At 41.5% G+C, this 23,859-nt stretch overlaps 1 protein-coding gene across 1 annotated transcript in view; it reads right to left on the bottom strand.

Moving 5' to 3' along the window:
- AGBL2 (AGBL carboxypeptidase 2) overlaps nucleotides 1-23,859 on the bottom strand; it is a 37,988-nt gene that overhangs the window by 8,891 nt on the left and 5,238 nt on the right. Inside the window, exons 5-11 of the mRNA XM_044919568.1 lie at nucleotides 18,806-18,913; nucleotides 13,946-14,099; nucleotides 11,231-12,013; nucleotides 9,165-9,321; nucleotides 3,605-3,731; nucleotides 2,904-3,004; nucleotides 1,750-1,880 (exon numbers count right to left, since the gene is read on the bottom strand). Of these exons, the coding sequence (XP_044775503.1) occupies nucleotides 1,750-1,880; nucleotides 2,904-3,004; nucleotides 3,605-3,731; nucleotides 9,165-9,321; nucleotides 11,231-12,013; nucleotides 13,946-14,099; nucleotides 18,806-18,913 (1,561 nt within the window). The remainder of the gene's footprint in view (nucleotides 1-1,749; nucleotides 1,881-2,903; nucleotides 3,005-3,604; nucleotides 3,732-9,164; nucleotides 9,322-11,230; nucleotides 12,014-13,945; nucleotides 14,100-18,805; nucleotides 18,914-23,859) is intronic.

Below are 23,859 nucleotides of genomic sequence, written 5' to 3'. Positions count from 1 at the left end.
ACACCTGTGAGACACTCACCCACCTGGGGGCTTCCTAAAATACTTGTGGAGAGTGTGGGGCTGAGATCCTTCACACTAAATTAATTCAATAAATATGTATTGAGCTCTCCCTAAGAGCTGGGTACTGTTCTAGGTGCATGAGATACAGAGGTGAACAAAATAAAGATCTCTGACCTTGTGGAACCCACATCTTCGTAGGGGAAACAGACAATACATAATAAACACAATAAAGATGTAAATGGCATAGAAGGACAGAGGTGATGAAATGCTTTGGGAAAAAGGAGAGCACCTCAGAGGGACAGGGAATGAAAGGCAGGGAGGCAAAGGCTGGGGAACAAGTGGCAGTAGTACAGTAACAAGGGCAGGCCATATTGAAAACGTTGACATTTAAACAAAGACTTGAAGGAGGTGAGGGATGAGCCATGTAGATATCTAGGGGAAGAGCATTCTCGGCAGCTGGGACCGCTAGTGCAAAGGCCCTGAGGCAGAAGAGTGAGGAGGCCAGTGTAGCCATAGCGGCGTGTGAGAGGCTGAGGGTGGGGGTTATAAGGTGGCCAGATACTATAGCCTGGACTTTTTACCTCATTTCCTGGCTCCTCCTTACCTCTGTGACCTCTTAGAGCTGTGGTACCCAGCTTAGACTTGGACCTTCTCTTTACTCTAGCTGCACTTGCTCCCTTGGGATCTCATCTAGTCTTAAGGTTTATTTTTTTAATTTATTTTTTTAAAAGATTTTATTTATTTATTTGAGAGAGAGAGTGCATGCATGTGAGTGAGGAAAGGGGCAGAGGGAGAGGGAGAGAATCTCAAGCCAACTCCATGCCAAGCATGGAGCCTGATGCGGGGCTTGATCTCACAACCCTGAGATTGTGACCTGAGCTGAAACCAAGAGTCAGATGCTTAAGTGACTGAGACACCCAGGTATCCCTAGTCTCTAGGTTTAAATATCATCTAACCAATGATGACCCTATTTGACCTCTCCACTGAACTCCAGACTCATATATTCAACTGCCCATCCAATATCTCCATTTAGATGTCTAATAGACATCTCAGAATGAACGTGCCTAACACTAGCCTCTGGATCTTCATCACTCCCCTAAACTTCTCCACCCCCTTGATCTTCCCCATCTCAGTAAAAGGCAACTCCATTCAACCAATTATGGACTCATTCTCTTTCTCTCATGCTCCATATCCAATCCACAAGAAAGTCCTAATGTTTGAGACTTCAAAATATATCTAGAATCCAACTAATTCATACACCCCCAACCACTACAACTACTCAGGTCTAGACCACTGTCTGTATTTACCTGTATTATTGCAAGAGCCTCCTAATGAATGTTCCTGCTTACACACCTTCCCTCTCTACAATCTATTTTCCACATAGCAGCCAGGGTATTCCTACTGAAACTAAAATCCAAGTCAGAACATGACACTTCTCTCCTTAAAACCTTCCAAAGGCTTTCCACCTCCCTTGGAGTAAAAGACAAAGGCTTTACAATCACCTAAAGGCCCTACACATACTGCCCGCCCATCTCCCTAACTTAGAAATGAGGCTGTCAAAGAACAGGCACTCAATACATAGTTGTTGAAGAAATGAAATATATTTAAGTGTGCCAAGATTTATTCAATATTTTGCACCTGAGGTTCAAAACCAATGAAACAACAAGAGCAAACAATAATAATAATAATAATAATAATAATAATAATAATAGAACTTCTCTGGTTTTTCTTTGAAATGAAGTTTGTTACCTGGATTCAATGTCAGACAAAGAGATGTCACTCCAACTTCCTTCTAAATCCATATCTTGTCCAAGTTCATTGAATTTCTTATGGATCTCCTGTTGTAAGAGCTCTTTAAGCTCTGCTAAACACTGCATGAACTGTGGAAGTGAAAAAAAAATTTTTTATTATTCATTTATTTATTTATTTATCAAATATTTACTAAGTATATGCTGAAAGGCAATTTATTTATTGCTGGGGACATAAAGATGAGTGGGCTATCACCTCTGCTAGTAAGGACGTATTAACATATAAATTACATGAGCTGTAGTAAGTGTCTCTAGGGCAGAACATCACTGAACACTGCTTTAGGCACTTTTCTCTGGCTAAAGGCAATAATAAACTTCTTAAATAATGCAAAGGTCTGATTTATTTTATTTTTTTGAATAGCAAGGAAGGAAATGTTGGAATGGGTTTGTTCAGATTTTGGCCCATGGCAGATGTGATTTAACAGGCCATGTTGTGGTCGCATTCTCCTTTAAATATGTTTTATTAAACAGTTGCATCCAGAGCAGTCTGTACCAGTGTCCCCAGGGCCATCTGAGAGGGGGCATGAGAGAGGAGTTAGACTGAGCCCATGAGCACAGACTCCCTTTTGAGAAGCTGAGCGATGAAGGGAAATAGAACTACCCTCCTGACTCTCTGCTAGAGAAACAAGGCCAAAGGAAACCCGTGTATGAGTCAGGACAGGGGCAGCTAAGAACATGTGCAGTTGAAGAGAAGAAGTAAGAGGACGAAAAAACTGAGGACACAGAAAAGGAGGAGGGAATGAATGAGGCAAGACCTTAGGGAGGCCATGGAGTGGGTGGCTGGCAGGTGCGCAAAGGGCAGGGTTTGTTTTGGAGAAGAGAAAGGACTCCTGCTTTTCTGAAAAGCAAAGTGAGGGAGAAGTGTGCTGACGGATAGTCGGCACGAAGGCTTCTACCTTCCTGGCAAGTTATGAGGTCTTGCCATTTGCGGAGAGTGTGCAGGCTGGGGGCTTTCTTACTTTTATTGATAATAAAAACTTCTGAACGATATTAAGAGGAAAATAAAGACCACCTATAATCTCATTGGGCTGACCCTGGCCCCATGTGAAACTGGTCCCAGTAGCATCACCACTGTTCTTGAAAGCCCATTCTTACCTTGGTTCGGTCAGGATCACAGAAATCCAGAAGGGTGTCACAAACATGGTAACCTAGAGACTTCAGATCCTCAGTGGTAAAGTGAGTATCTCTTTTATTGCCTGAAGAAAAAAATCCATAAACATTTCTTATTAAATCCTAATGAGCAAATGCAATCTAATTTATGAATATTTCCTTAACAACACCACCTCTGATTCTAGAATATTGTGCTTCTGGACAGGGTCTTTCTCCCTCTAGTTCTGGTTTGGTTCAGAAGAATCTTTGACAATGAATAAGTCTGCAGTCATATGGCTATAGTTACTGAAGTTTTACTCTATGGTAGGTGCTATGCCAAGGGCTCTATGTGCATTATCTCATTAGGTAGGACCTACAAGGCGGGTACTACTGTTATTGCCAGTTTTTAAAAAAATGAGGTTCGCAGAGTTAAGTAACTTAGCCAGGATCACACCACTTGGAAATGGAGCTGAAAGTCAAACCCGGATCTGCCTGATTCCAGGTCCTGAGCAACCGCTATGCTATATTGCCCTGTCAAGTATTACATTTCACACTCAAATTTAGGTTGTCAAATTCAGCAGAAGGCACAGTTAGGAAAATCCTCTAGGTCAATCATCTCTCCAGCATTCAAAGGGATTTCATGCCCTCCGTGCTTTGCCTGGCTTCCCCTTGCCGTGCTGACCTATGATATACAAACAAGAGCTTACCCAAGGTGGACCCCCCAAAGGTAGACTCCATGGTGTAGCTGTTGAGGATCCCCATGCGCCACATCACAACTCGGCCTGTTCCTTCCTTGCACTTTTGCACCTTAAAGTTACAACTATGAAAAGAGAACTAAAGAGAAACCCAAATCCTCTGTTAAACATAAACTGGCAAACGTTAAGATGCCTAAGATTCATTACTACAATACAAGAATGGTTTCCTGGGGGGTCTATATATCATTTCCTAACATATGTTCCATAAAATAGTAATTTTACGGGATGTTAACAGGTATTACAGAGGAGAAAATGAGTACTGTGGTCATGTTGGTCAGAAGAAGGAAGGACTAATAAAATTACACAGACTTCCTATGCAGGATCTCTCAGACATTTAGTATGTTATTGTCGACTGTGAGTCTCCAAAGGGGAGAGAGTAGATTCTGTTTCTTACTGCCCGTGACCTTTTCTTCCCTTTCCCACCCTTCCCGGGGACATTTTGCTGGACGAGGATGCCTTGAACTCCTGGTTGTGAATGCTGGCTTACTTTGCATTCAAGACATTTTTCTAAGGTTTCTTTCTACCCCTCCCCAACTTGAGCTCTTGGATCCAGTTGGGTTTATCCTCTATCTGGATTCCGGTATGCCTCACCCTTGTAATCTCTGCCTGGAATTCTCACTCCCTCTTACTTAATGTTCTCGGCTTGGAGTTCAATATCCTCCATTGTCTTTCATGACCACCCCAACCCTCTTTCCTTACTGGGGGTTTGTAACATACACTTGGCACCCATCCCAACCTACCATATCCTGCTGAAAATGCCTTACAGTTGGAAGGTATCTCACCACTTAGCAGTTTTTAAGTTGTGCACCCTGGAATCCAGGGGTTCTATTGAGGAGCCTTGGGCATTCCTGCCACAAGGACTGAAGGAGGCAGAATGGGCAAGGTTCCAAGCCCAAGCCCTCTATCTGTCTTCAATTAGTGTAGCTCTGCTTTTAACTGTTTTAGATACTGGGTTCTGGATATCATTTTTTTTTAAGATTTTATTTATTTATTTATTTAAGAGGGAGAGAGAGAGTGAGAGAGAACACAAGCGGGGGGAGGGGCAGAGGGAGATGGAGAAGCAGACTCCTCGCTGAGCAGAGAGCCCGATCAGGGCTTGATCTTGAGACTCCAGAACCATGACCTGAGCTGAAGGCAGGTGCTCAACCAACTGAGCCACCCAAGCACCCCTGGATGTCATTTAAAAAATGTTTTTAATTATTTATTTATTTTTTTTTACAAGACGAATATTTGGACGTCATTTTATTTATTTATTTATTTTTATTTATTTATTTTTTTAAAGATTTTATTTATTTTTTGACAGAGAGAGAGACAGCGAGAGAGGGAACACAAGCAGGGGCAGTGGGAGAGGGAGAAGCAGGCTTCCTGCGGAGCAGGGAGCCTGATGCGGGGCTCGATCCCAGGACCCTGGGATCATGACCTGAGCTGAAGGCAGACGCTTAACAACTGAGCCACCCAGGCGCCCGTGGATGTCATTTTATTTAAAGAAAGAATTCCCTGGGGCACCTGGGTGGCTCAGTCAGTTAAGCATCTGGCTCCTGATTTTAGCTCAGATCATGATCTCAGGGTCATGGGATCAAGCCCCACGTGGGGCTCCATGCTCAGTGGGGAGTCTGCTTGAGATTCTCTCCCTCTCCCCACCACCTGCTCGTGCTCTCTCTCTCTCTAAAATAATAAAAAAATATAAAAATAAAATATCTCTTGGGCGCCTGGGTGGCTCAGTCATTAAGCATCTGCCTTCAGCTCAGGTCATGATCCCAGGGTCCCGGGATCGAGTCCCACATCGGGCTCCCTGCTCGGCAGGAAGCCTGCTTCTCCCTCTCCCACTCCCTCTGCTTGTGTTCCTGCTCTCACTGTCTCTCTCTCTGTCAAATAAATAAAATCTTTAAATAAATAAATAAATAAAATATCTCTTAAAAAAATAAAGAGATCACTGGCAAAAATAGACAGGAAGACTTAAAAAAAAAAAAGAAAAAAGGAAGGAAAAAAGGGAGAGAGGAAGGAAGAAAAGCTTCCTCTTTCCTTTTTCTTATTTAACAGATAAGAATAGCAGATATAAAATATTTGTCTTGGGGTACCTGGGTGGCTCAGTTGGTTAAGTGTTTGCCTTTGGCTCAGGTCATGATCCCAGAGTCCTGGGATCAAGCCCTGCATCAGGCCCCTTGCTCAGTGGGGAGCCTGCTTCTCCCTCTCCCTCTCCCCCTGCTTGTACTCTCTCTCACTCTCTCTCTCTGTAAAATAAATAAATAAAAATAAAACCTTTAAAAAATAAAATATTTGTCTTATATATCTTTATGGAACAAAATATGTACTATCATTTAAAAACTTTTCTAAATCCAACCTAACTTCTTCTTTCTAATGACATTACATTTTGTGGATCTATTTATGATACTGAAAACCCACTTCTCAGCCAATGCAGGTACTCTGTATATGCCTAACTGTCAGAGCTGGTACTCAGCCACCTGTTTAAGGCTTTAACTTGTTTTTATTCACTTGTTACTATCTTACAGTTATTTGTGATTTTTTTTTTAATTTTTATTTATTTATTTATTTTAAAGATTTTATTTATTTATTTGACAGAGAGAGAGATAGAGAGAGCAGGAACACAAGCAGGGGGAGTGGGAGAGCGAGAAGCAGGCTTCCTGCCGAGCAGGGAGCCCGATGTGGGACTCGATCCCAGGACCCTGGGATCATGACCTGAGCCGAAGGCAGACGCTTAACGACTGAGCCACCCAGGCGCCCTGTGATCTTTTTTTAAAAAGATTTTATTTTGAGAGAGAGAGAGAATGAGCAGGGGGAGGGGCAGAGAGAGAGGGAGAGCTGAGTAGGAAGCCAGACATGGGACTCAATCCTGGGACCCTGGGATCAGGACCTGAGCCGAAGCAGACGCTTAACTGACTGAGCCACCCAGGCGTCTCTGTGACCTTGTCTTACAGAAACTATTCTGTGGAGGCTCATTCAATATTAGCACTTTGTTTATCCTTCAATCCCTTCTTCCACTGCCAACCACAGGATTAAAGAGGACAGATTATCGGGACACCTGGGTGGCTCAGTCTGTTAAGCGTCTGCCTTTGGCTCAGGTCATGATCCCAGGGTCCTGGGATCGAGTCCCACATGGAGCTCCTTGCTCAACAGGGAGCCTGCTTCTCCTTCTCCCTCTGCTGCTCCCCCGCTTGTGCTTGCTGTCGCTCTCACTCTGACAAATAAAAAAAAAAAAAGATCTTTAAAAGAAATACATTTAAAAAAAAAAAAAAGAGGACAAATTATCTACTAAGAGTTTGAACTTGTGCCCAAGCAAAGCAGCCCTGCAATTTTTAAAAATCATCTTTATTGAAGGGCACCTGGGTGGCTCAGTTGGTTGAGCATCTGACTCTTGATTTTGGCTCAGGTCATGATCTCAGAGTCATGAGATCGAGCCCATGTTGGGCTCCACGCTGGGAATGGAGCCTGCTTAAGATTCTCTCTCTCCCTCTCCCTCTGCCTTGCCCGCTCTAAAAAAATCATCTTTATTGAGATATAATTCACATCTCATAAAACATTTATTTAAAGTACACAATACAATGATTTCAGTATATTTACAGAGTTGAGCAGCCATCACCATAATCTAAGTTTAGAACATTTTCATTATCTCCAAAAAGAAACCCAGCACCTAAAAGCAGTCATGCCACCCTCCTCCTTCCCGCCCCAGGCAATCACTAAACAACTTTCTGTCTCTACAGATTTGCCTCTTCTGAAGATTTCATAGAATGGAATCATATAGGGGTGCCTGGGTGGCTCAGTAGGTTAAGAGTCTGACTTTGCCTCAGGTCATGATCCCAGGGTCCTGGGATCAAGCCCCACATTGGGTGCCCTGCTCAGCAGGGAGTCTGCTTATCCCTCTCCCTGTCCCTCTGCCCCTCCTCCCACTTGTGTGCATGCACTCTCTCTCTCTCAAAGACATAAATAAAATTAAAAAAAAAAAAATGGAATCACACAAAATGTGGCCTTTTGGGTCTGGCTTCTTTTGCATAGCATGCTTCACCCATGTCTTAGCATATTCATACTTCTTTTTTTTTTTTTTTGCCCAATAACATTCCATTGTGTGGATATACCACCTTTTATTTATCTGTTTTTCTGTGGATATACAGAGTAATTCTTTTTTTTTTTTTTAAGATTTTATTTATTTATTTGACAGAGAAAGACACAGCGAGAGAGGGAACACAAGCAGGGGGAGTGGGAGAGGGAGAAGCAGGCTTCCCGCTGAGCAGGGAGCCTGATGCGGGGCTAGATCCCAGGACCCTGGGATCATGACCTGAGCTGAAGGCAGACACTTAACCGACTGAGCCACCCAGGCGCCCCAGTAATTATTTTTTTTAAGATTTATTTATTTTACAGAGAGTGAGAGAGGGTGCAAGTGGGGGTAGGAGCAGAGGGGAGAGGGAGAGAATCTCAAGCAGACTCCCTGCTGAGCATGGAGCTCAACACAGGGCTTGATCTCATGACCCTGAGATCATGACCTGAGCCAAAATCAAGAGTTGGACGCTTAACTGATTGAGCCACCCAGGCGCCCCTACACAGAGTAATTCTTAAAGCCACACCTTTCTAAATTCTTGAAGTCCCTTTCCAAAGAAGACATACAAATGGCCAACAGACATATAAAAAGATCCTCAACATCACTCATCATCAGGGAAATACAAATCAAAACCACAACGAGATATCACCTTACACACACCAGAATGGCTAGAACCAAACACAAGAAATAACAAGTGTTAGGGAGGATGTGGAGAAAAAGGAACCCTCTTGCAGTGCTGGCGGGAATGTAAATTGGTGCAGCCACTGTGGAAAGCAGTATGGAGGTTCCTCAAAAAATTAAAAATAGAATTACCATATGATCCAGTAATTCCACTACTGGGTATTTACCCAATGAAAACAAAAACACTCATTCAAAAAGATATGTGCACCCATATGTTTATTGTAGCATTACTTATAATAGCCAAGACATGGAAGCAACCCAAGTGTCCATTAATAGATGAATGGATAAAGCTGTGGTACAGATCTACAATGGAATATGACTCAGCCATAAAAATGAATGAGATCTTGCCATTTGCAACAACATGGATGGATCTAGAAGGTATAATGCTATGTGAAACAGAGAAAGACAAGTACCATATGATTTCACTCATATGTGGAATTTAGGAAACAAAACAAACAAAGAAAAAAGAGACAAACAAAAAAAGTAGAGTCTTAAGCAGAGAACAAACTGGTGGTTACCCGAGAGGAGGAGGGTGGGGGGAGGGGTGAAATAGATAAGGGGGATTAAGGGTACACTTATCACGATGAGCACTGAATAATGTATAGAACTGTTGAACCATTATATTGTAAAAACAAAACAAAAACAAAACCAGAGTAAATTCTTGAGGTCCAGGTTGCTGGGATTTACCTAAGAATGAAAAGAGATGCAAAGTGGCATATAGGGTGCAGTGAGTTCTTTTCTTCCTTAGTCAACGGATGAGAAATTACCTTATGGGCTTACCTTATCCGGTGCATTTTTGCTTAACATTAAAGGAAAGACTCGCTCATGAAGCCAGTGCTTGCGATCGCTGCTGCCGCAGCCGTACAAGAAGATATTATTCTTGCGGCTGTGGCCATGGAAATCACAATACAAGAGAACCTCCCTTTCTTCCAGAAGCCTATTGAGGGGGGCAAACAAAGGACTCAGTGGACATCCAAATGCATGACAATAATCTATTATAGTCTCTTCCTTAAGTATGTCTGTTGCTACCATTCCTCTAAAGAAAAGGTCAACCCCTTCAAAGGACCCTATGCCCATCCTCAGCCACTGCTGTAAACATGCTACCAGCACTCCTCGCCCCTGCCCGTCACAGGGACTTGAGATGAAAATGCGCGGATGTGGAAGGGGATGGTGGGTACGCCTTGTGTAAGCTGACAAGGAAGGGGAGGAAATCTGTTGAAAGAAAGCCCACCTGGGGGCAGCCCTGGGGAAAGAGGGACAGAAGTAGAGAGGCTGTAAGTGTTGGGTTGAAACTGAGAAAGCAAGCCCGGGTCCCTGACTTTCCAGGGCCAGCTCCTGTCAGGCTCAGCTCCTCTGTCTCCTCCTCACCCAGGCATCTACTCAGTCTTCCAAACATGGTCACCTTCTCCACGATGATGATGACAGGATGAAGAGGAGGGCAGTAATGCCACACACTCACAACGTGCAGGGCACTGTGCTAACCAGATGACATGGATCCTTCCATTTAATCCGCTAACCACCCGAGGCAGGCGAGCTTAGCCCCAGTCCACAGATGGGAAAACTGAAGCGCAGAGAGGTACAATCACTTCAAGGTCACAGAGCTGGCCCGTAGCAACACCAGGTCTCAAAGCCAGGCCTATCTGACTCCCACACACGTGCTCTTAGCCATTTTGCCTGCCAGCCCCACACCACACGACTCCCACCCTCTCCCACAGATACGGTTACGAGGTGTGCACGTCCACATATTCTTCTGTTTTGTGGTCCCATTTCCGGTAAGGTGGGTGCCACTACACCATAGCCTTCAACTGCTTTCACAGAAGCTTGGAAAAAAAATTTTTTTTTTTTAAAGATTTTATTTATTTGACAGAGACAGCGAGAAAGGGAACACCAGCAGGGGGAGTGGGAGAGGGAGAAGCAGCCTCCCCGCCGAGCAGGGAGCCTGATGCGGGGCTCGATCCCAGGACCCTGGGATCATGACCTGAGCTGAAGGCAGGCGCTTAACGACTGAGCCACCCAGGTGCCCCAAGCTTGGAAAATATTAACTGATTTATTTACTATTCTTTCCTTATGAGAGGCAATATAAGAGGTAATAAAGAACTCAGACTCTGGAACCTGAGAGCCTGTGTTCAAATATCTACTCTGTCGCTTTTTAGCTCTATGACCTTGGGCAAGTTGCTTGACCTTTTGGGGCCTTAATTTCCTCACCATTTACAGACGGGATACTGATTGTGCCAATGCCAGAGGGTTAATGTGAAGACTACATGGGCCCCATGTGGAAAGCACTGAGAGTACTACCTGTCCCCTCTACACAAACACTACCTAATTGTTAGGTACTGTTATTATTACTACACAGGCCTTATGACGAAGGCCTATGAACTTCTCTGACTTCTGAACCCTCTATTCCATTGTTTCACTAATAAGTGAAATGCCTCTAGGTGAAATGTTGCATGTTCAGGTTCAACCCAAAGATAAAACAGGACTTGGGACACCTGGGTGGCTCAGCTTGTTAAGTGTCTGCCTTCGGCTCAGGTCATGATCCCAGGGTCCTGGGATCGAGCCCCGCATCGGGCTCCCTGATCGGCAGGGAGTCTGCTTCTCCCTCTGTAGTATTATCCCCCTGCTCGTGTTCTCGCTCTCTAATAAATAAATAAAATCTTAAAAAAAAAAAAAAAGATAAAACAGGACTTAAAAGTTTGGAACCGACCACACCACACCCACGTGATTGCAAACAGAAGGGTAAAGACAGTCTCCAAAGCCGCGCCCAAGTCCCATATAAGCAGAGCCCTTGCACCTGTCAGACAGTGTTCACAGCATTCGGGGGAAGATCAGCAGATAAAGGGGCTCACCTTTTGATCATGTTCCTGGTGTACCAGATGCAAGGGAAAGACTCCTTCAGAATGGTTTTATAATGCCTGTTCAAGTCCCGTCCCGCCAGTGAACACCGGTAATTCCCCACGATCACTCCATCTGGATTTAACATAGGAACCACTTTGAAGACAAAGATATCTCTGAGGAGCTGGGCATCTGGGGAGTTGCTAAGGATGAAGTCCAAAAAGCCCTTCATGATCCACGAGCCATTACTTTCTCCAGGGTGGACTCGGGCGCTCAAGACCACAGCTTTCTTGGCAGCCGCCTCCTGCGGGGTCCGGGCTGGGTTGGTGATGGTAAGCAGGTAGACGGTATTTCCTGCTAGGCTCCTGCATAAAGTTCGGAGTTTGCAGAACTGAGACTGGACGGGGTTGTTCACCACTGACAGCAGGTAGCATTGTAAGTCAGTGTATGTATACGGGTAGAAGTGTGCGAAGAAGCAAGTATCCTGGTCGTGTGGAAACTGAATGGTCCACGTGAGACAGTAAAAGAGCTGCTGTCCATTGTCCCTGTTGTTCTTATAGTACCTGATTTCATTTCCTTCTCTCCTCCAGCCAATGTTGTGGGTGCTGGCATCCAACTGGGAGTACATGAGTGGCTTCATCCCTATAGTGTAAAGGCTCTTGGGTTTGAGCAAGTTGACAATGGTGAAGCGGTAGGTGGCATCTTTTCTAGTGTTCTGAACACGAAAATAAAACCACTGAGTGTGTTTGTTTGTGTAGAGGTCAGTTCGCAAGGTGAGTTCATACTCATAGGTATCTCTGTAATGGAGAAAACAGAAGAGTATCTCTGTCACCTCACATCCCCACCCCTGCAAAAAAGAAATCTAAAAGAGTGTTGTTTCCCCCTGGCAAAAACAGATCTTATTACAACAGGAAAGCCTGCTACTTCAAGCCTTAATTTTCTAATTTACGTAGTTCCCCAACTCATACTATTAGGCTGGCAGAAATTTGGGTAAAGAAAATTTATTTGGGGGGCGCCTGGGTGGCTCAGTTGGTTAAGCATCTGCCTTGGGCTTGGGTCGTGATCCCGGGGTCCTGGGATGGAGCCCTGTGTCAGGCTCCTTGCTCAGCCAGGAGCCTGATTCTCCCTCTCCCTCTGCTTGCCGCTCCCCCTGCTTGTGCTCTCTCTCTCTGTCAAATAAAATGACTGAGCCACCAGGGCGCCTGGGTGGCTCAGTCAGTTAAATGTCTGCCTTCGGCTCAGGTCATGATCCCAGGGTCCTGGGATCGAGCCCCACATTGGGCTCCCCGCTCCACGGGAAGCCTGCTTCTCCCTCTCCCACTCCCCCTGCTTGTGTTCCCTCTCTCAATGTCTCTCTCTGTCAAATAAATAAATAAAATCTTAAAAAAAAAAAAAATGACTGAGCCACCTAGGCGTCCCTAAATAAAATCTTTAAAAAGAAAGAAAGAGGGCGCCTGGGTGGCTCAGTTGGTTAAGCGACTGCCTTCGGCTCAGGTCATGATCCTGGAGTCCCTGGATCGAGTCCCGCATCGGGCTCCCTGCTCGGCGGGGAGTCTGCTTCTCCCTCTGACCCTCCCCCCTCTCATGTGCTCTCTCTCATTCTCTCTCTCAAATAAATAAATAAAATCTTAAAAAAAATAAAAAATAAAATAAAAAATAAAAAGAAAGAAAGAAAAGGAATAATATGAATCATTAAAAATAAGGAGATAAATCTGTGGTACTTCCATAGGAAAACATCTAAAATTTATTAAGTGGCAAAAAGCAATTTGTAAAACAGTATGTATACCGTTATCCTATTTTTAAAAATAAGTAATTTCTGGGGCACCTGGGTGGCTCAGTTGGTTAAGAGTCTGCCTTCGGCTCAGGTCATGATCCCAGGGTCCTGGAATCAAGCCCCGTGTCCAGCTCTCTGCCTGGCAGGGAGCCTGCTTCTCCCTCTCCCTCTGCTGTTCTACCTGCTTGTTCTCTCTGTCTCTCTCTCTGTCAAATAAATAAATAAAATCTTTTTAAAAAATAATAAATAAATAAATAAATAAATAATTTTTGTATATTATGAATACATGGAAAGAGGGGGAAAATTATTGCACATATACTGAACTGTTAACAGTTGCTGTATCTGGGGAGATATGATTATAGGACTTCATTTTTTTAATGTTATGCATTTTTATTAATACAAAAAATTTTTAAAGGTTTTTTTTTTTTAAAGATTTTTATTTATTTGTCAGAGAGAGAGAGAGAGCACAAGCAGGGGGAGCAGCAGGCACAGGGAGAAGCAGACTCCCCGCCGAGCAAGGAGCCCGATGTGGGGCTCAATCCCAGGACCTGAGATCATGACCTGAGCTGAAGGCAAACGCTTAACGAACTGAGCCACCCAGGCGTCCCTAAAGGGTTTTATTTATTTAAGTAATTGCTACCACAAGGTGGGGCTCGAACTCACGACCCCAAAATCAAGAGTCACATGCTCTACTGACTGAGCCAGCCAGGTGCCCCTATTAATACAAATTTTAAATGAGCACTAAAATCATTCACAAGAAAAAAAAAAAAAAACCCAGTGTAGATAAATTTTGCTCTGGGGGAAAATGAGTCCCAATTATTCCATTCTTCATCCTCATGACCATTTCTCACCACTTCTCTCTTTTTCAAAAACATTCCTGACTCCTAACATGACACCTGAAGACATGGGTCAGTCCCTCCGGTTATTGCCCCTTCGGGAAATTCCTGTTACTCACACTCTGACAGCTTTTTGCAGATTCCCGCTCTCAAACCTTGACTCAAACAGGAGAGTATTATCCTCGGGTCCCTGCAGCGTGACGGCAAGCTCCCTGATAATCCCTCGCTTACCTCCCACTCTGGAACTGGTGAAATAGGAACCTTCAGTGGGCACTGTGGATGAGACAGACATATTTAGGGTGGGTTCCACTTAGAATACATTCATCCAGCCAATATTTACTGAGCTCCTCTGTGTGTTCGATGCCATACTAGGTTAACAATAATGAATATTCAGATTTTCAACCGTCCTTGCTGAGATTTTTTAATTTTATTTTTTTAATTTTTAATTTTTAAAAATTTTATTTATTTATTTGACAGAGAGAGACACAGCGAGAGAGGGAACACAAGCAGGGGGAGTGGGAGAGGGAGAAGCAGGCTTCCCATGGAGCAGGGAGCCCAGTGTGGGGCTCGATCCCAGGACCCTGGGATCATGACCTGAGCTGAAGGCAGACGCTTAACGACTGATCCACAAAGGCGCCCCGAGATTTTTTAATTTTAAACATCAGATTTCTCTGAAGACCTTTAAGGTGGTGTAGAGCACTTCCTTTTGCTGCATGGCTGTGCCCTGGGCATCTCAGATACTATTTGTACCCACTTAAGCCCTAATTTAAAAGCATGTGGACAAATGATTTTCCACATAGAACATCATTTACAGTCTTAATTCTAAAAAAAAAAAGCACCTATTTATTAATTTAAAAAAAGGGTAAAGGAGAAAACAAAAAAGAGATATAAAGTATACTTCATATAATTTTTTGGTATATCCTTCCAGATTTAAATATAAAAAAATTAGAAGTTTGGGAAGAATTGGCATGGGTGAATTAACTTATGAAGGGAACAAAAATATCATAGTAATTAGAGAAAAGAAAAGGTTCTGATTGAAATTTTATCTTTAAAGTGATGCTAAAACAAAAAAATATAAAATTTATTTAATAAAAATTAGATTATAATTACCTCTTTCTATCCTTTTGGTGGGGTTGCAACTTTAAAAAAATATTTATTTCTTTGGGGAGAGGGAAGAGAGAGAGCACTGCGGGAGAGGCAGAGAGAGAATCTTTAAGCAGATTCCCTGCTGAGTGCAGAGCCCCACATGCAGGGCTCAAGCCCAGGACCCTGAGATCTCAACCTGAGCGGAAACCAAGAGTCAGACGCTCTACCAACTGAGCCACCCAGATGCCCTGTAATTTGTTTTTAAAGATTTTATTTTAAGTAATCTCTACTCCCAACATGGGGCTTGAAATTATAACCCCAAGATCAAGAATCACATGCTCCACTGACGAGCCAGCCAGGCAAATTCAATGAGACTGCCATATGACATCTTTGATTTTTACAGTTACTTTTGCAAAACTATTTTAGGGCTTCATAGTTTCCCCAAGGACTTTGTACCACAATATTCTTATCATTGTGTCTAGAAGAACCTGTTTTGTCATCTTTTGTTGATTTTCTCTGTTAACTGAAAAAAAAAATTTCTAGATTCTCATTTGTCAGTAGCTTTGCAAGTGATTCAAGCAATTCTTCAACATTCATCAACTTCATAAAATCCTGCATGTCTTGTAAGGATAATTTCACTTTGCAACTGATTTTTACTGTACTTGCATTATATTGTCAGATATTAATAATATCCACCAATCAGCAAGTGACTGATATCAACAAAGATGCTGACCATGGGGCAGGATAGATGCCAGCATGAAACAGTAATAGGCATGGGGGCTTATTTTATTAGCATGGGGGCTTATTTATTTTTATTTTATTATTTTATTATTATTTCATTAGCAAATATCTTCATAGTATGACTTTTGCTTTGATAGGCAACTCTGTCACTGTGGAGACTCAGGTAATAAACATTTAGATAATAAAGGAGAGCAAAAGAGAAAGCATACATATAAGGAAGCACATAATAGAAGCAAGCAAGCACAGAGGAGGCAGGAGCAGAAGAGGCCCCAAGTGTACACATAATCGGGGCTCCTGGGTGGCTCAGTCAGTTAAGCGTCTGACTTCGGCTCAGGTCATGATCTTGGGGTCCTGGGATGGAGCCCCATGTTAGGCTCCATGCTCTGCAGGGAGTCTGCTTGTCCCTCTGTCCCTCCCCCTGCTCATGCTCTCTCTCTCAAATAAGTAAATAAAATCTTTTTTAAAAAAAGAAAGAGTACACGTAATCCAATTAAAAGCTGGGGACCCACAGGGGCACCTGGGTGGCTCAGCTGGTTAAGCGATTGCCTTCAGTTCAGGTCATGATCCCGGAGTCCTGGGATCAAGTCCCACATCAGGCTCCCAGCTCAGCAGGGAGCCTGCTTCTCCCTCTGACCCTCTCTCCTCTCATGCTGTTTCTCTCTCTCTCTCAAATAAATAAATAAAAATCTTTAAAAAAAAAAAAAAAAGCTGGGAACCCACATGGTCCAGTCTCTTCACAGAACCACAAACTATAGACCAGCAACCAGATACAATTAATACAGGAATTTTGACATTCCTTTGAGTCTCTCAGGCAACATTAAAGATGATCCTATTCATAGCCCACAGTAACATTTGCTAGTATTTGGGGTTTTTTAAAAGATTTTATTTATTCATTTGAGACAGAGAGATACAGAAAGAGAGAGAGCAAACACAAGTAGGGGGAGAGGCAGAGGGAGAGGGAGAAGCAGACTCCCCACTGAGCAGGGAGCCTGATGCGGGGCTCTATCCTAAGACCCACAGACCATGACCTGAGCAGAAGGCAGACACCTAACCATCTGAGCCACCCAGGTGCCCCTCTTTGCTAGTATTTGGTTGAGGATTTTTGTATTTATATTCATAAGGAATACAGTTTTCCTGTGATGTCTTTGTTTAACTTTGAATAGTGACTTCGTAAACAGTTGGAAATGTTTCCTCCTGCTACTATTTTCAGAGTTTATGAAGGATTAGTACTATTTCATCTTTAAATGTTTGATACAATTCAAACAAACCCTGTCCCCATCTGGGCAAGGAATTTCTTTGCAGGAAGATTTTTTTTAAAGATTTATTTATTTATTTATTTTAGAGAAAGAGAGAGAGAAAAAGAAAACCCAAGCACAAGTGGGGGGAGGGGCAGAGGGAGAGAAGCTCAAGCAAACGCCCCACTGAGTGTGGAGCCTGAGGTGGGGCATGATCATATGATCCATGAGAACATGACCTGCACAGAAACCAAAGTTGGACACTAGCTGACTGAGCCACCCAGGCACCCCTTTGCAGGAAGATTTTTAATTACTAATTCAATTTCTTTGTTTTAGTCTATTCAGACTTTTAAACTTTCTCCCTCAGTCAGTTATGGTAATTTGTGTTTTTCTAACAGCTTTTCCCGTCCATCTATGTTGTTTATTTTTTTAAAGATTTTATTTCTTTATTTGACAGAGAGACACAGCCAGAGAGGGAACACAAGCAGGGGGAGTGGGAGAGGGAGAAGCAGGCTTCCTGTGGAGCAGGGAGCCCGATGTGGGGCTCGATCCCAGGACCCTGGGATCATGACCTGAGCCGAAGGCAGACGCTTAACAACTGAGCCACCCAGGTGCCCCCATCTATGTTGTTTAATTTGCTGGCATGAAGTTGTACCTTGTAATTCTTTTGATTTTTGTAGATTTGATGTTTCTGTCCCCTTTCAATCCTGATTTTGATAATTTGTATCTCCTCTTCTTTTTTCATGGTTGGTCTAGCTAAAGTTTTGTCAATTTTGTTGATGTTTCCAAAGGACTAACTTTTGGTTTGATTTTCCAGATTATTTTCCTGTTTTCTATTTCACTGATTTCCATTCTTATCTTTTTTATGTTCTTCCCTCTGGTTGCTTTGGACTTAGTTTGTGCTTATTTTTCTAATTTATTAATGTGAAAGCTTAGGTAACTGATTTGACATCTTTCTTCCTTTCAAATACAGGCATTCAAAGCCATACATTTATCTTGCAGTGCTTAGCTGCATCCTTTAAATTTTGATATGTTGTTTTATTTTCACTCAGTTTAAAACATTTTTAAACTCTTCTTATGATTTCTTTAACCCATGGGTTACTTAGAAATGTGCTGTTCAATTTCCAAATATTTGTACATTTCCCAGATTGCATTCTGCTGTAGATTTTTTTTTTTAATTTTTAATTTTAAGTAGGCTCCATGCCCAGCATGGAACCCAACGTGGGGCTCAAACCCATGATCCTGAGATCAAGACCTGAGCTGAGACCAAGAGTAGGATGCTCAACCGACTGAGCCACCTAGGCGCCCCCTGTTGTTGATTTCTAATTCAATTTTGTCGTGGTCAGAGAATTTATTTTGTATGACTTCATTCTTTTTAAATGTATTAAGACTTGCTTTACAACCTAGCATATAGTGTATCCTGGGGAATGTACCATGTGCCTTTGAAAAGAATATGTATTTTGCTATTGTTGTTGGGTACAGTGTTCTACAAATTTTTTTAAAAGACATGGATTCTACCTGTAGGAAGCTTACAAATTAATGGAAATCAATTAAACCACATAGTAAATGATAGTCATTGCACATACTACAAAGTACTCACTAAAGTACATACAGAGATGGAGAAAAGAAGAGCAAGTTCCCCGAATATCCAATATCTGATTTTTAGGAAGGGGAATGACACAGAAGAAGCTCTAAAATGGGCTTAGAACTATTAAGACAAAGTACCATAATTTTTAAAAAACAATTGAAATTTTAAAGCTGATTGGCCATGAATATCAGGGTTCCTATTCAGGTTGGTATGGAAAGAAAGTTTATCACTAAACTACAGATTTTTAAAAAAACACTGTTATTATAGAAAATATGTTTATTATAATTTTGTCATGATTAATCACCAACTCTTCAGTGTAATAACAATACCTGAATCTAACTGATAGACAACTGTGCCTTTATCTTCTCCTACAATTTCTGGTAACTTCTCATTTCCTGTAGGTTGATAGAAATATTCTGGTTGAGGTGGAACCCACTCTGAAAGAAAACATTAAACAAGCAAAAAATAAGAAATAATATAAAAGGTTCTTTATCCAAAAGTAATATACAATTATAATAATTATTATTCAAGTGACTAGTTTGGTTGAATCAAACCAAATTCCCACTCTAAGCTTCCAATTTGTAAATTAATTACGTCTTCCTTCTTTCCATAAAGACTATGAGATTTTTAACAAAAAGCATATATAACCGAAGTATAAACTTTAAATAGAAGACTTAAAAATAAGCCAGAAAGGGGCGCCTGGGTGGCTCAGATGGTTAAGCGTCTGCCTTCAGCTCAGGTCAAGATCCCAGGGTCCTGGGATCGAGCCCCACGTCGAGCTCCTGGCTCGGCGGGAGCCTGCTTCTCCCTCTCCCTATGCCTCTCCCCCTGCTCATGCTCTCTCTCTGTGTCTCTGTGTCTCAAATGAATAGGTAAAATCTTAAAAAAAAAAAAAAAAAGCCAGAAAAGTCAATATAGTTGCTATAATAACTCTTCAAAATTTAGCCCTGAGCTTTTTATTTATTTTTATTTTTTATTTTTTTTAAGATTGTATTTTTAAGTAATCTCTACACCCATCATGGGCCTTGAACTCACAACCCCAAGATCAAGAGTCACATACTCCACTGACTAAGCCAGCCAGGTGTGCCAATCTTCTTTTTAAAATTAGGAAAATATGTTTAGCTATGTACTTTTTTTATTACTATAGAGGAAAAAGTATATCAATTATTTCAGGGGAAACAAAACTTTTCATTAACACTCAATTCTAAAAGATTTCTTATATGGGACTTGGGCAACTTCTCAGTATCATTTTAAGTATAGTAGCCATTGATGAACACCAAGAGCATATAAAGACACAAGGGAAATTCAACAGTACATTAAAAGGATCATATACCTGATCAAGTGGGATTTATTCCAGGGATGCAAAGATGGTTCAACCTTTGCAAATTAGTTAATGTGATATACCACATTCACAAAACGAAGGGTAGAAATCATATAATCATTTTAATAGATGCAAAAAAAAAAAAGCATTTGGGAAAATTCAACATCCATTTATGATAAAAACTCAACACAGCGAGTACAGAAGGAACCGCAACATAATAAAGGCCATATATGTTAAGTCCACAGCTAAAATCATACTCAAATGTGAAAAGCTGTGGGATGCCTGGGTGGCTCAGTCGGTTAAGCATCTGCCTTCAGCTCAGGTCATGATCCCAGGGTCCTGGGATCGAGTCCTGCATCTTTCTCTCTCTCTGACAAATAAGTAAATAAAATCTCAAAAACAAAATGTAAAAGCTGAAAGCCTTTCTTCTAAGATCAGGAACAAGGCAAAGATGCATCAACTCTTGCAACTTTTATTCAACATAGTATTGTAAGTCCTTGCTAGAGCAATTAGGCAAGAAAAAGAAAGAAAAGGCATCCAAATTGGAAAGGAAGAAGTAACACTGTCGGGGTGCCTGGGTGGCTCAGTCGTTGAGCGTCTGCCTTTGGCTCAGGTCATGATCCCAGGGTCCTGGGATTGAGCCCTGTGTTGGGCTCCCTGCTCCATAGGAAGCCTGCTTCTCCCTCTCCCACTCCCCTTGCTTGTGTTCCCTCTCTCGCTGTGTCTCTCTCTGTCAAATAAATAAATCAAATCTTAAAACAAAACAAAACAAAAAGAACCACTTAAAAAAAAAAAGTAACTGTCAAACTGTTACTATTTGCAGATGACTATATGTAAAAAACACTAAAGACTTGATCAAAAAACTGTTAGAACTAATAAATAAATTCAGTAAAGTTGCAGGAGACAAAATCAATACCCAAACATATGTTGCATGTTTATACACTAGTAATGAACTATCAGAAAGAAATTAAGAAAACAATCTCATTTACAATTGTATCAAAAGAATAAAATACCTAGGAATAATTTAACCAAGGAGGTGAAAGACTTGTATATTGAAAACTATAAGACATTAATGAAAGAAATTAAAGAAGACACAAATAAGTGAAAAGATATTCCATGCTCATAGGATTGGAAGAATTAATATTTTTTAAATATCCAATAACATTTTTCACAGAAATAGAACAAATAATCCTAAAATTTCTATGGAACCATAAAGACTCTGAATAGCCAAAGAAATCTTGAGAGAAGAACAAAGCTGGAGACTTCATGCTCCCTGATTTTTTTTGAATTTTTTTTTTTTCGTTTTTTAAAAAAAGATTTTCTTTATTTATTTGTCAGAGAGAGAGAGAGAGCACAAGCAGGGGGAGTGGCAGGCAGAGGCAGAGGGAGAAGAGGGCTCCTTGCTGAGAGGGAAGCCCGATGTGGGGCTCGATCCTAGGACTCTGGGATCATGACCTGAGCCGAAGGCAGATGCTTAACCAACTGAGCCACCCAGGCACCCCTGATTTTTTTTTTTTTTATGTAGGCTCCATGCCCAGCATGGAGCTCAACATAGAGCTCCAACTCACAACCCTGAGATCAAAAAAAGAAACTAAATGAAAAAAAATCTATAAAAAAAATTACCAAAAAAAAAAAAAAGACTAGAAATAACAAGTGTTAGCAAGGATGTGGAGAAAAGGGAACCTTCTGTTGGTGGAAATGTAAATTAGTGCAGTCACTATGGAAAAATAGTATGGAGGTTCCTTAAAAAAATTAAAAATTGAACTACCATATGACCCACTAATTCTACTTGTGGGTATTGATCTGAAGGAAATGAAAATACTAACTCAAAAAGATAAGTGTACTCCCATTGCAGCATTATTTACAATAGCAAAGATATGGAAATAACCTAAGTGTTCATCAATGAATGAATGGATAAGGAAATTGTGGTATAAATATACAATGAAATATTATTCATCCATAAAAAAGAATGAAATCTTGTCATTTGTAACAACATGGAAAGACCTTGAGGACATTATGATAAGTGAAATCAATCAGACAGAGAAAGACAAATACTGTATGATCTCTCTTACACATTGGATTCAAAACAAACAAGACCAAAAAAACAAGCTCACTGGTGGTTGCCAGAGGTGGGTGGGAGAAATGAGTAAATTGTTTTTGTCTTTTCAGTTTAAAGATTTATTTATTATTTTGGGGGGGCAGGGGCAGAGGGAGAGAGAGAATCTCAAACAGATTCCCTGCTGAGCACAGAGCCTCATGTGGGGATCAACCCCACAACCCTGAGATAATGACCTGAGCCAAAATCAAGAGTCGGATGCTCAGCTGATTGAGCACAGAGGCGCCCCTGTTTTTTCAGTTTAAATAAACTTGAATTAAAAAAAAATAACTAGCTCAAGGTCATACAGCTAGTAGGTGGTGGATCTGGGCCTAGAATCTCATTGGAATTACTCCAACATCTGTCCTTAAAATTTTCTTTACTCCTTCTTGTATTATCTTCTTATTGGTTGAACTTAAAAAAAAAAGAAAGAAAAAATAATAAAGGCAGCTCAGTAATAAAACAATGCTAATTTCTTATCTTTAAGGTGATAGGAAGTGATGAGGCTGTCAATTTGGTTGAAACCATAAGGTGCTTGTTATTAAATTTCCTTGAAATTAAAAAAAAATACTTCTTAAAAGATCTAGTGCTGGTGTGACTGGCTGGCTCCATCAATAGAGAATGTAACTCTTGATCTTGGGGTGGTGAGTTCAAGCCCCATGTTGGGCACAGAGCTTACTTAAAAAAAAAAAAAAATCTCATGCTTTACTATTACCACTGGTTTTAAATTCCAGTTTCCCACTTTTTTTCCTCCCTTGGAACTGAGTCCAAAATCCTCACGGGAATTTTCTTTGCCTATCAACTTGGACTTTTATCTAAAAATTGTACAGGGCAGGGACAAATGCTCTTAGGACTTCTCAGCTATTGTGCCAACTCAAAATGCCACCCCTCCCCCCATTTCCAATCACCTGAAGAGCAGTTCTGTGCCCAGTTAAGGCATTGAGCACATCCCTGTATTTTCAGCTTTAGCTCTTGTCTTTCATGCTCAATGCTCCCTGGTTGCCCAGACATGCCATGCTCTTTTTCCATGTCCTCTAACTGGAATACTTTCTTTGACCCTCTCAGTTGGATCACTTGTAACTTATCATCAGATCTCAGCTTACATGTCAACTCCTCTCAGAAACCCTCCCTAATCTTCCAGGCTCGGGTTAAGTGTTCGCAGAGGGACCAAACTGTATGCAATTGCCTCGTTATATCAGTATCCCTACCAGTATGTGAATTCTGGGTGTCTCCATCTTGTTCATCATTATATCTGAACACCAAGTACTGTACTTACCATATGGCAGAGGCTTAGTAAATATATACTGAATGAATATTGTAAGAGGGAAGTGTGAAAGTAAGAAACATCCAGTTGTTTATCTAGCAGCCTAGAACACACAATGCCTGATAGACACAAGCGTTCCAGCCATTAGAAAAGTCCCCATTTTTCAATGGAACCCACTTTTGAAATGCCTCATGTAATGAATGCTAAAGATTATATCTGCACCACCAATAGCTCAAAGATAAAACCAGCAATCTCACAAAAATAGTCTCTATGATTCCGATAAAAAAACTCCAACAAACTCAAAATACAATTAAAACCAATAAACACTATGTTCTGGTACATACAGTGTTCATCAATTATACCAAGGCTGGTAAAAATACAACTCATAAAACTCAACCAAGCATATTAATACTGAGACAGGAATACTAGAAAACAGATTTAAGTATTGATATATTTTGGCCTCTAGAAAGATATCCTCGAATTCCTATACCTCAGAAGCATTTGCGTTTACACAGTTGTGTAACTTTTTACTTTGACCAGTATGTATCAGTTTCTCAGGGCTTAATCAGCTCAGGATGAGCTAATATATGTTGTCCTGCTTTGTACTTCAGTATGCTGGACTTCAAAAGTTCTCTTAACAATGTCTGTCAGGGGGTGCCTGGGTGGCTCAGTCGTTAAGTGTCTGCCTTCGGCTCAGGTCATG

The sequence above is a fragment of the Neomonachus schauinslandi genome, chromosome 11 (genome assembly GCF_002201575.2).
Source record: "Neomonachus schauinslandi chromosome 11, ASM220157v2, whole genome shotgun sequence".
Classification (NCBI taxonomy): domain Eukaryota; kingdom Metazoa; phylum Chordata; class Mammalia; order Carnivora; family Phocidae; genus Neomonachus; species Neomonachus schauinslandi.
The sequence above is the reverse complement of the archived record's forward strand: the minus strand, read 5'-3'. Positions and strand labels throughout refer to the sequence as shown.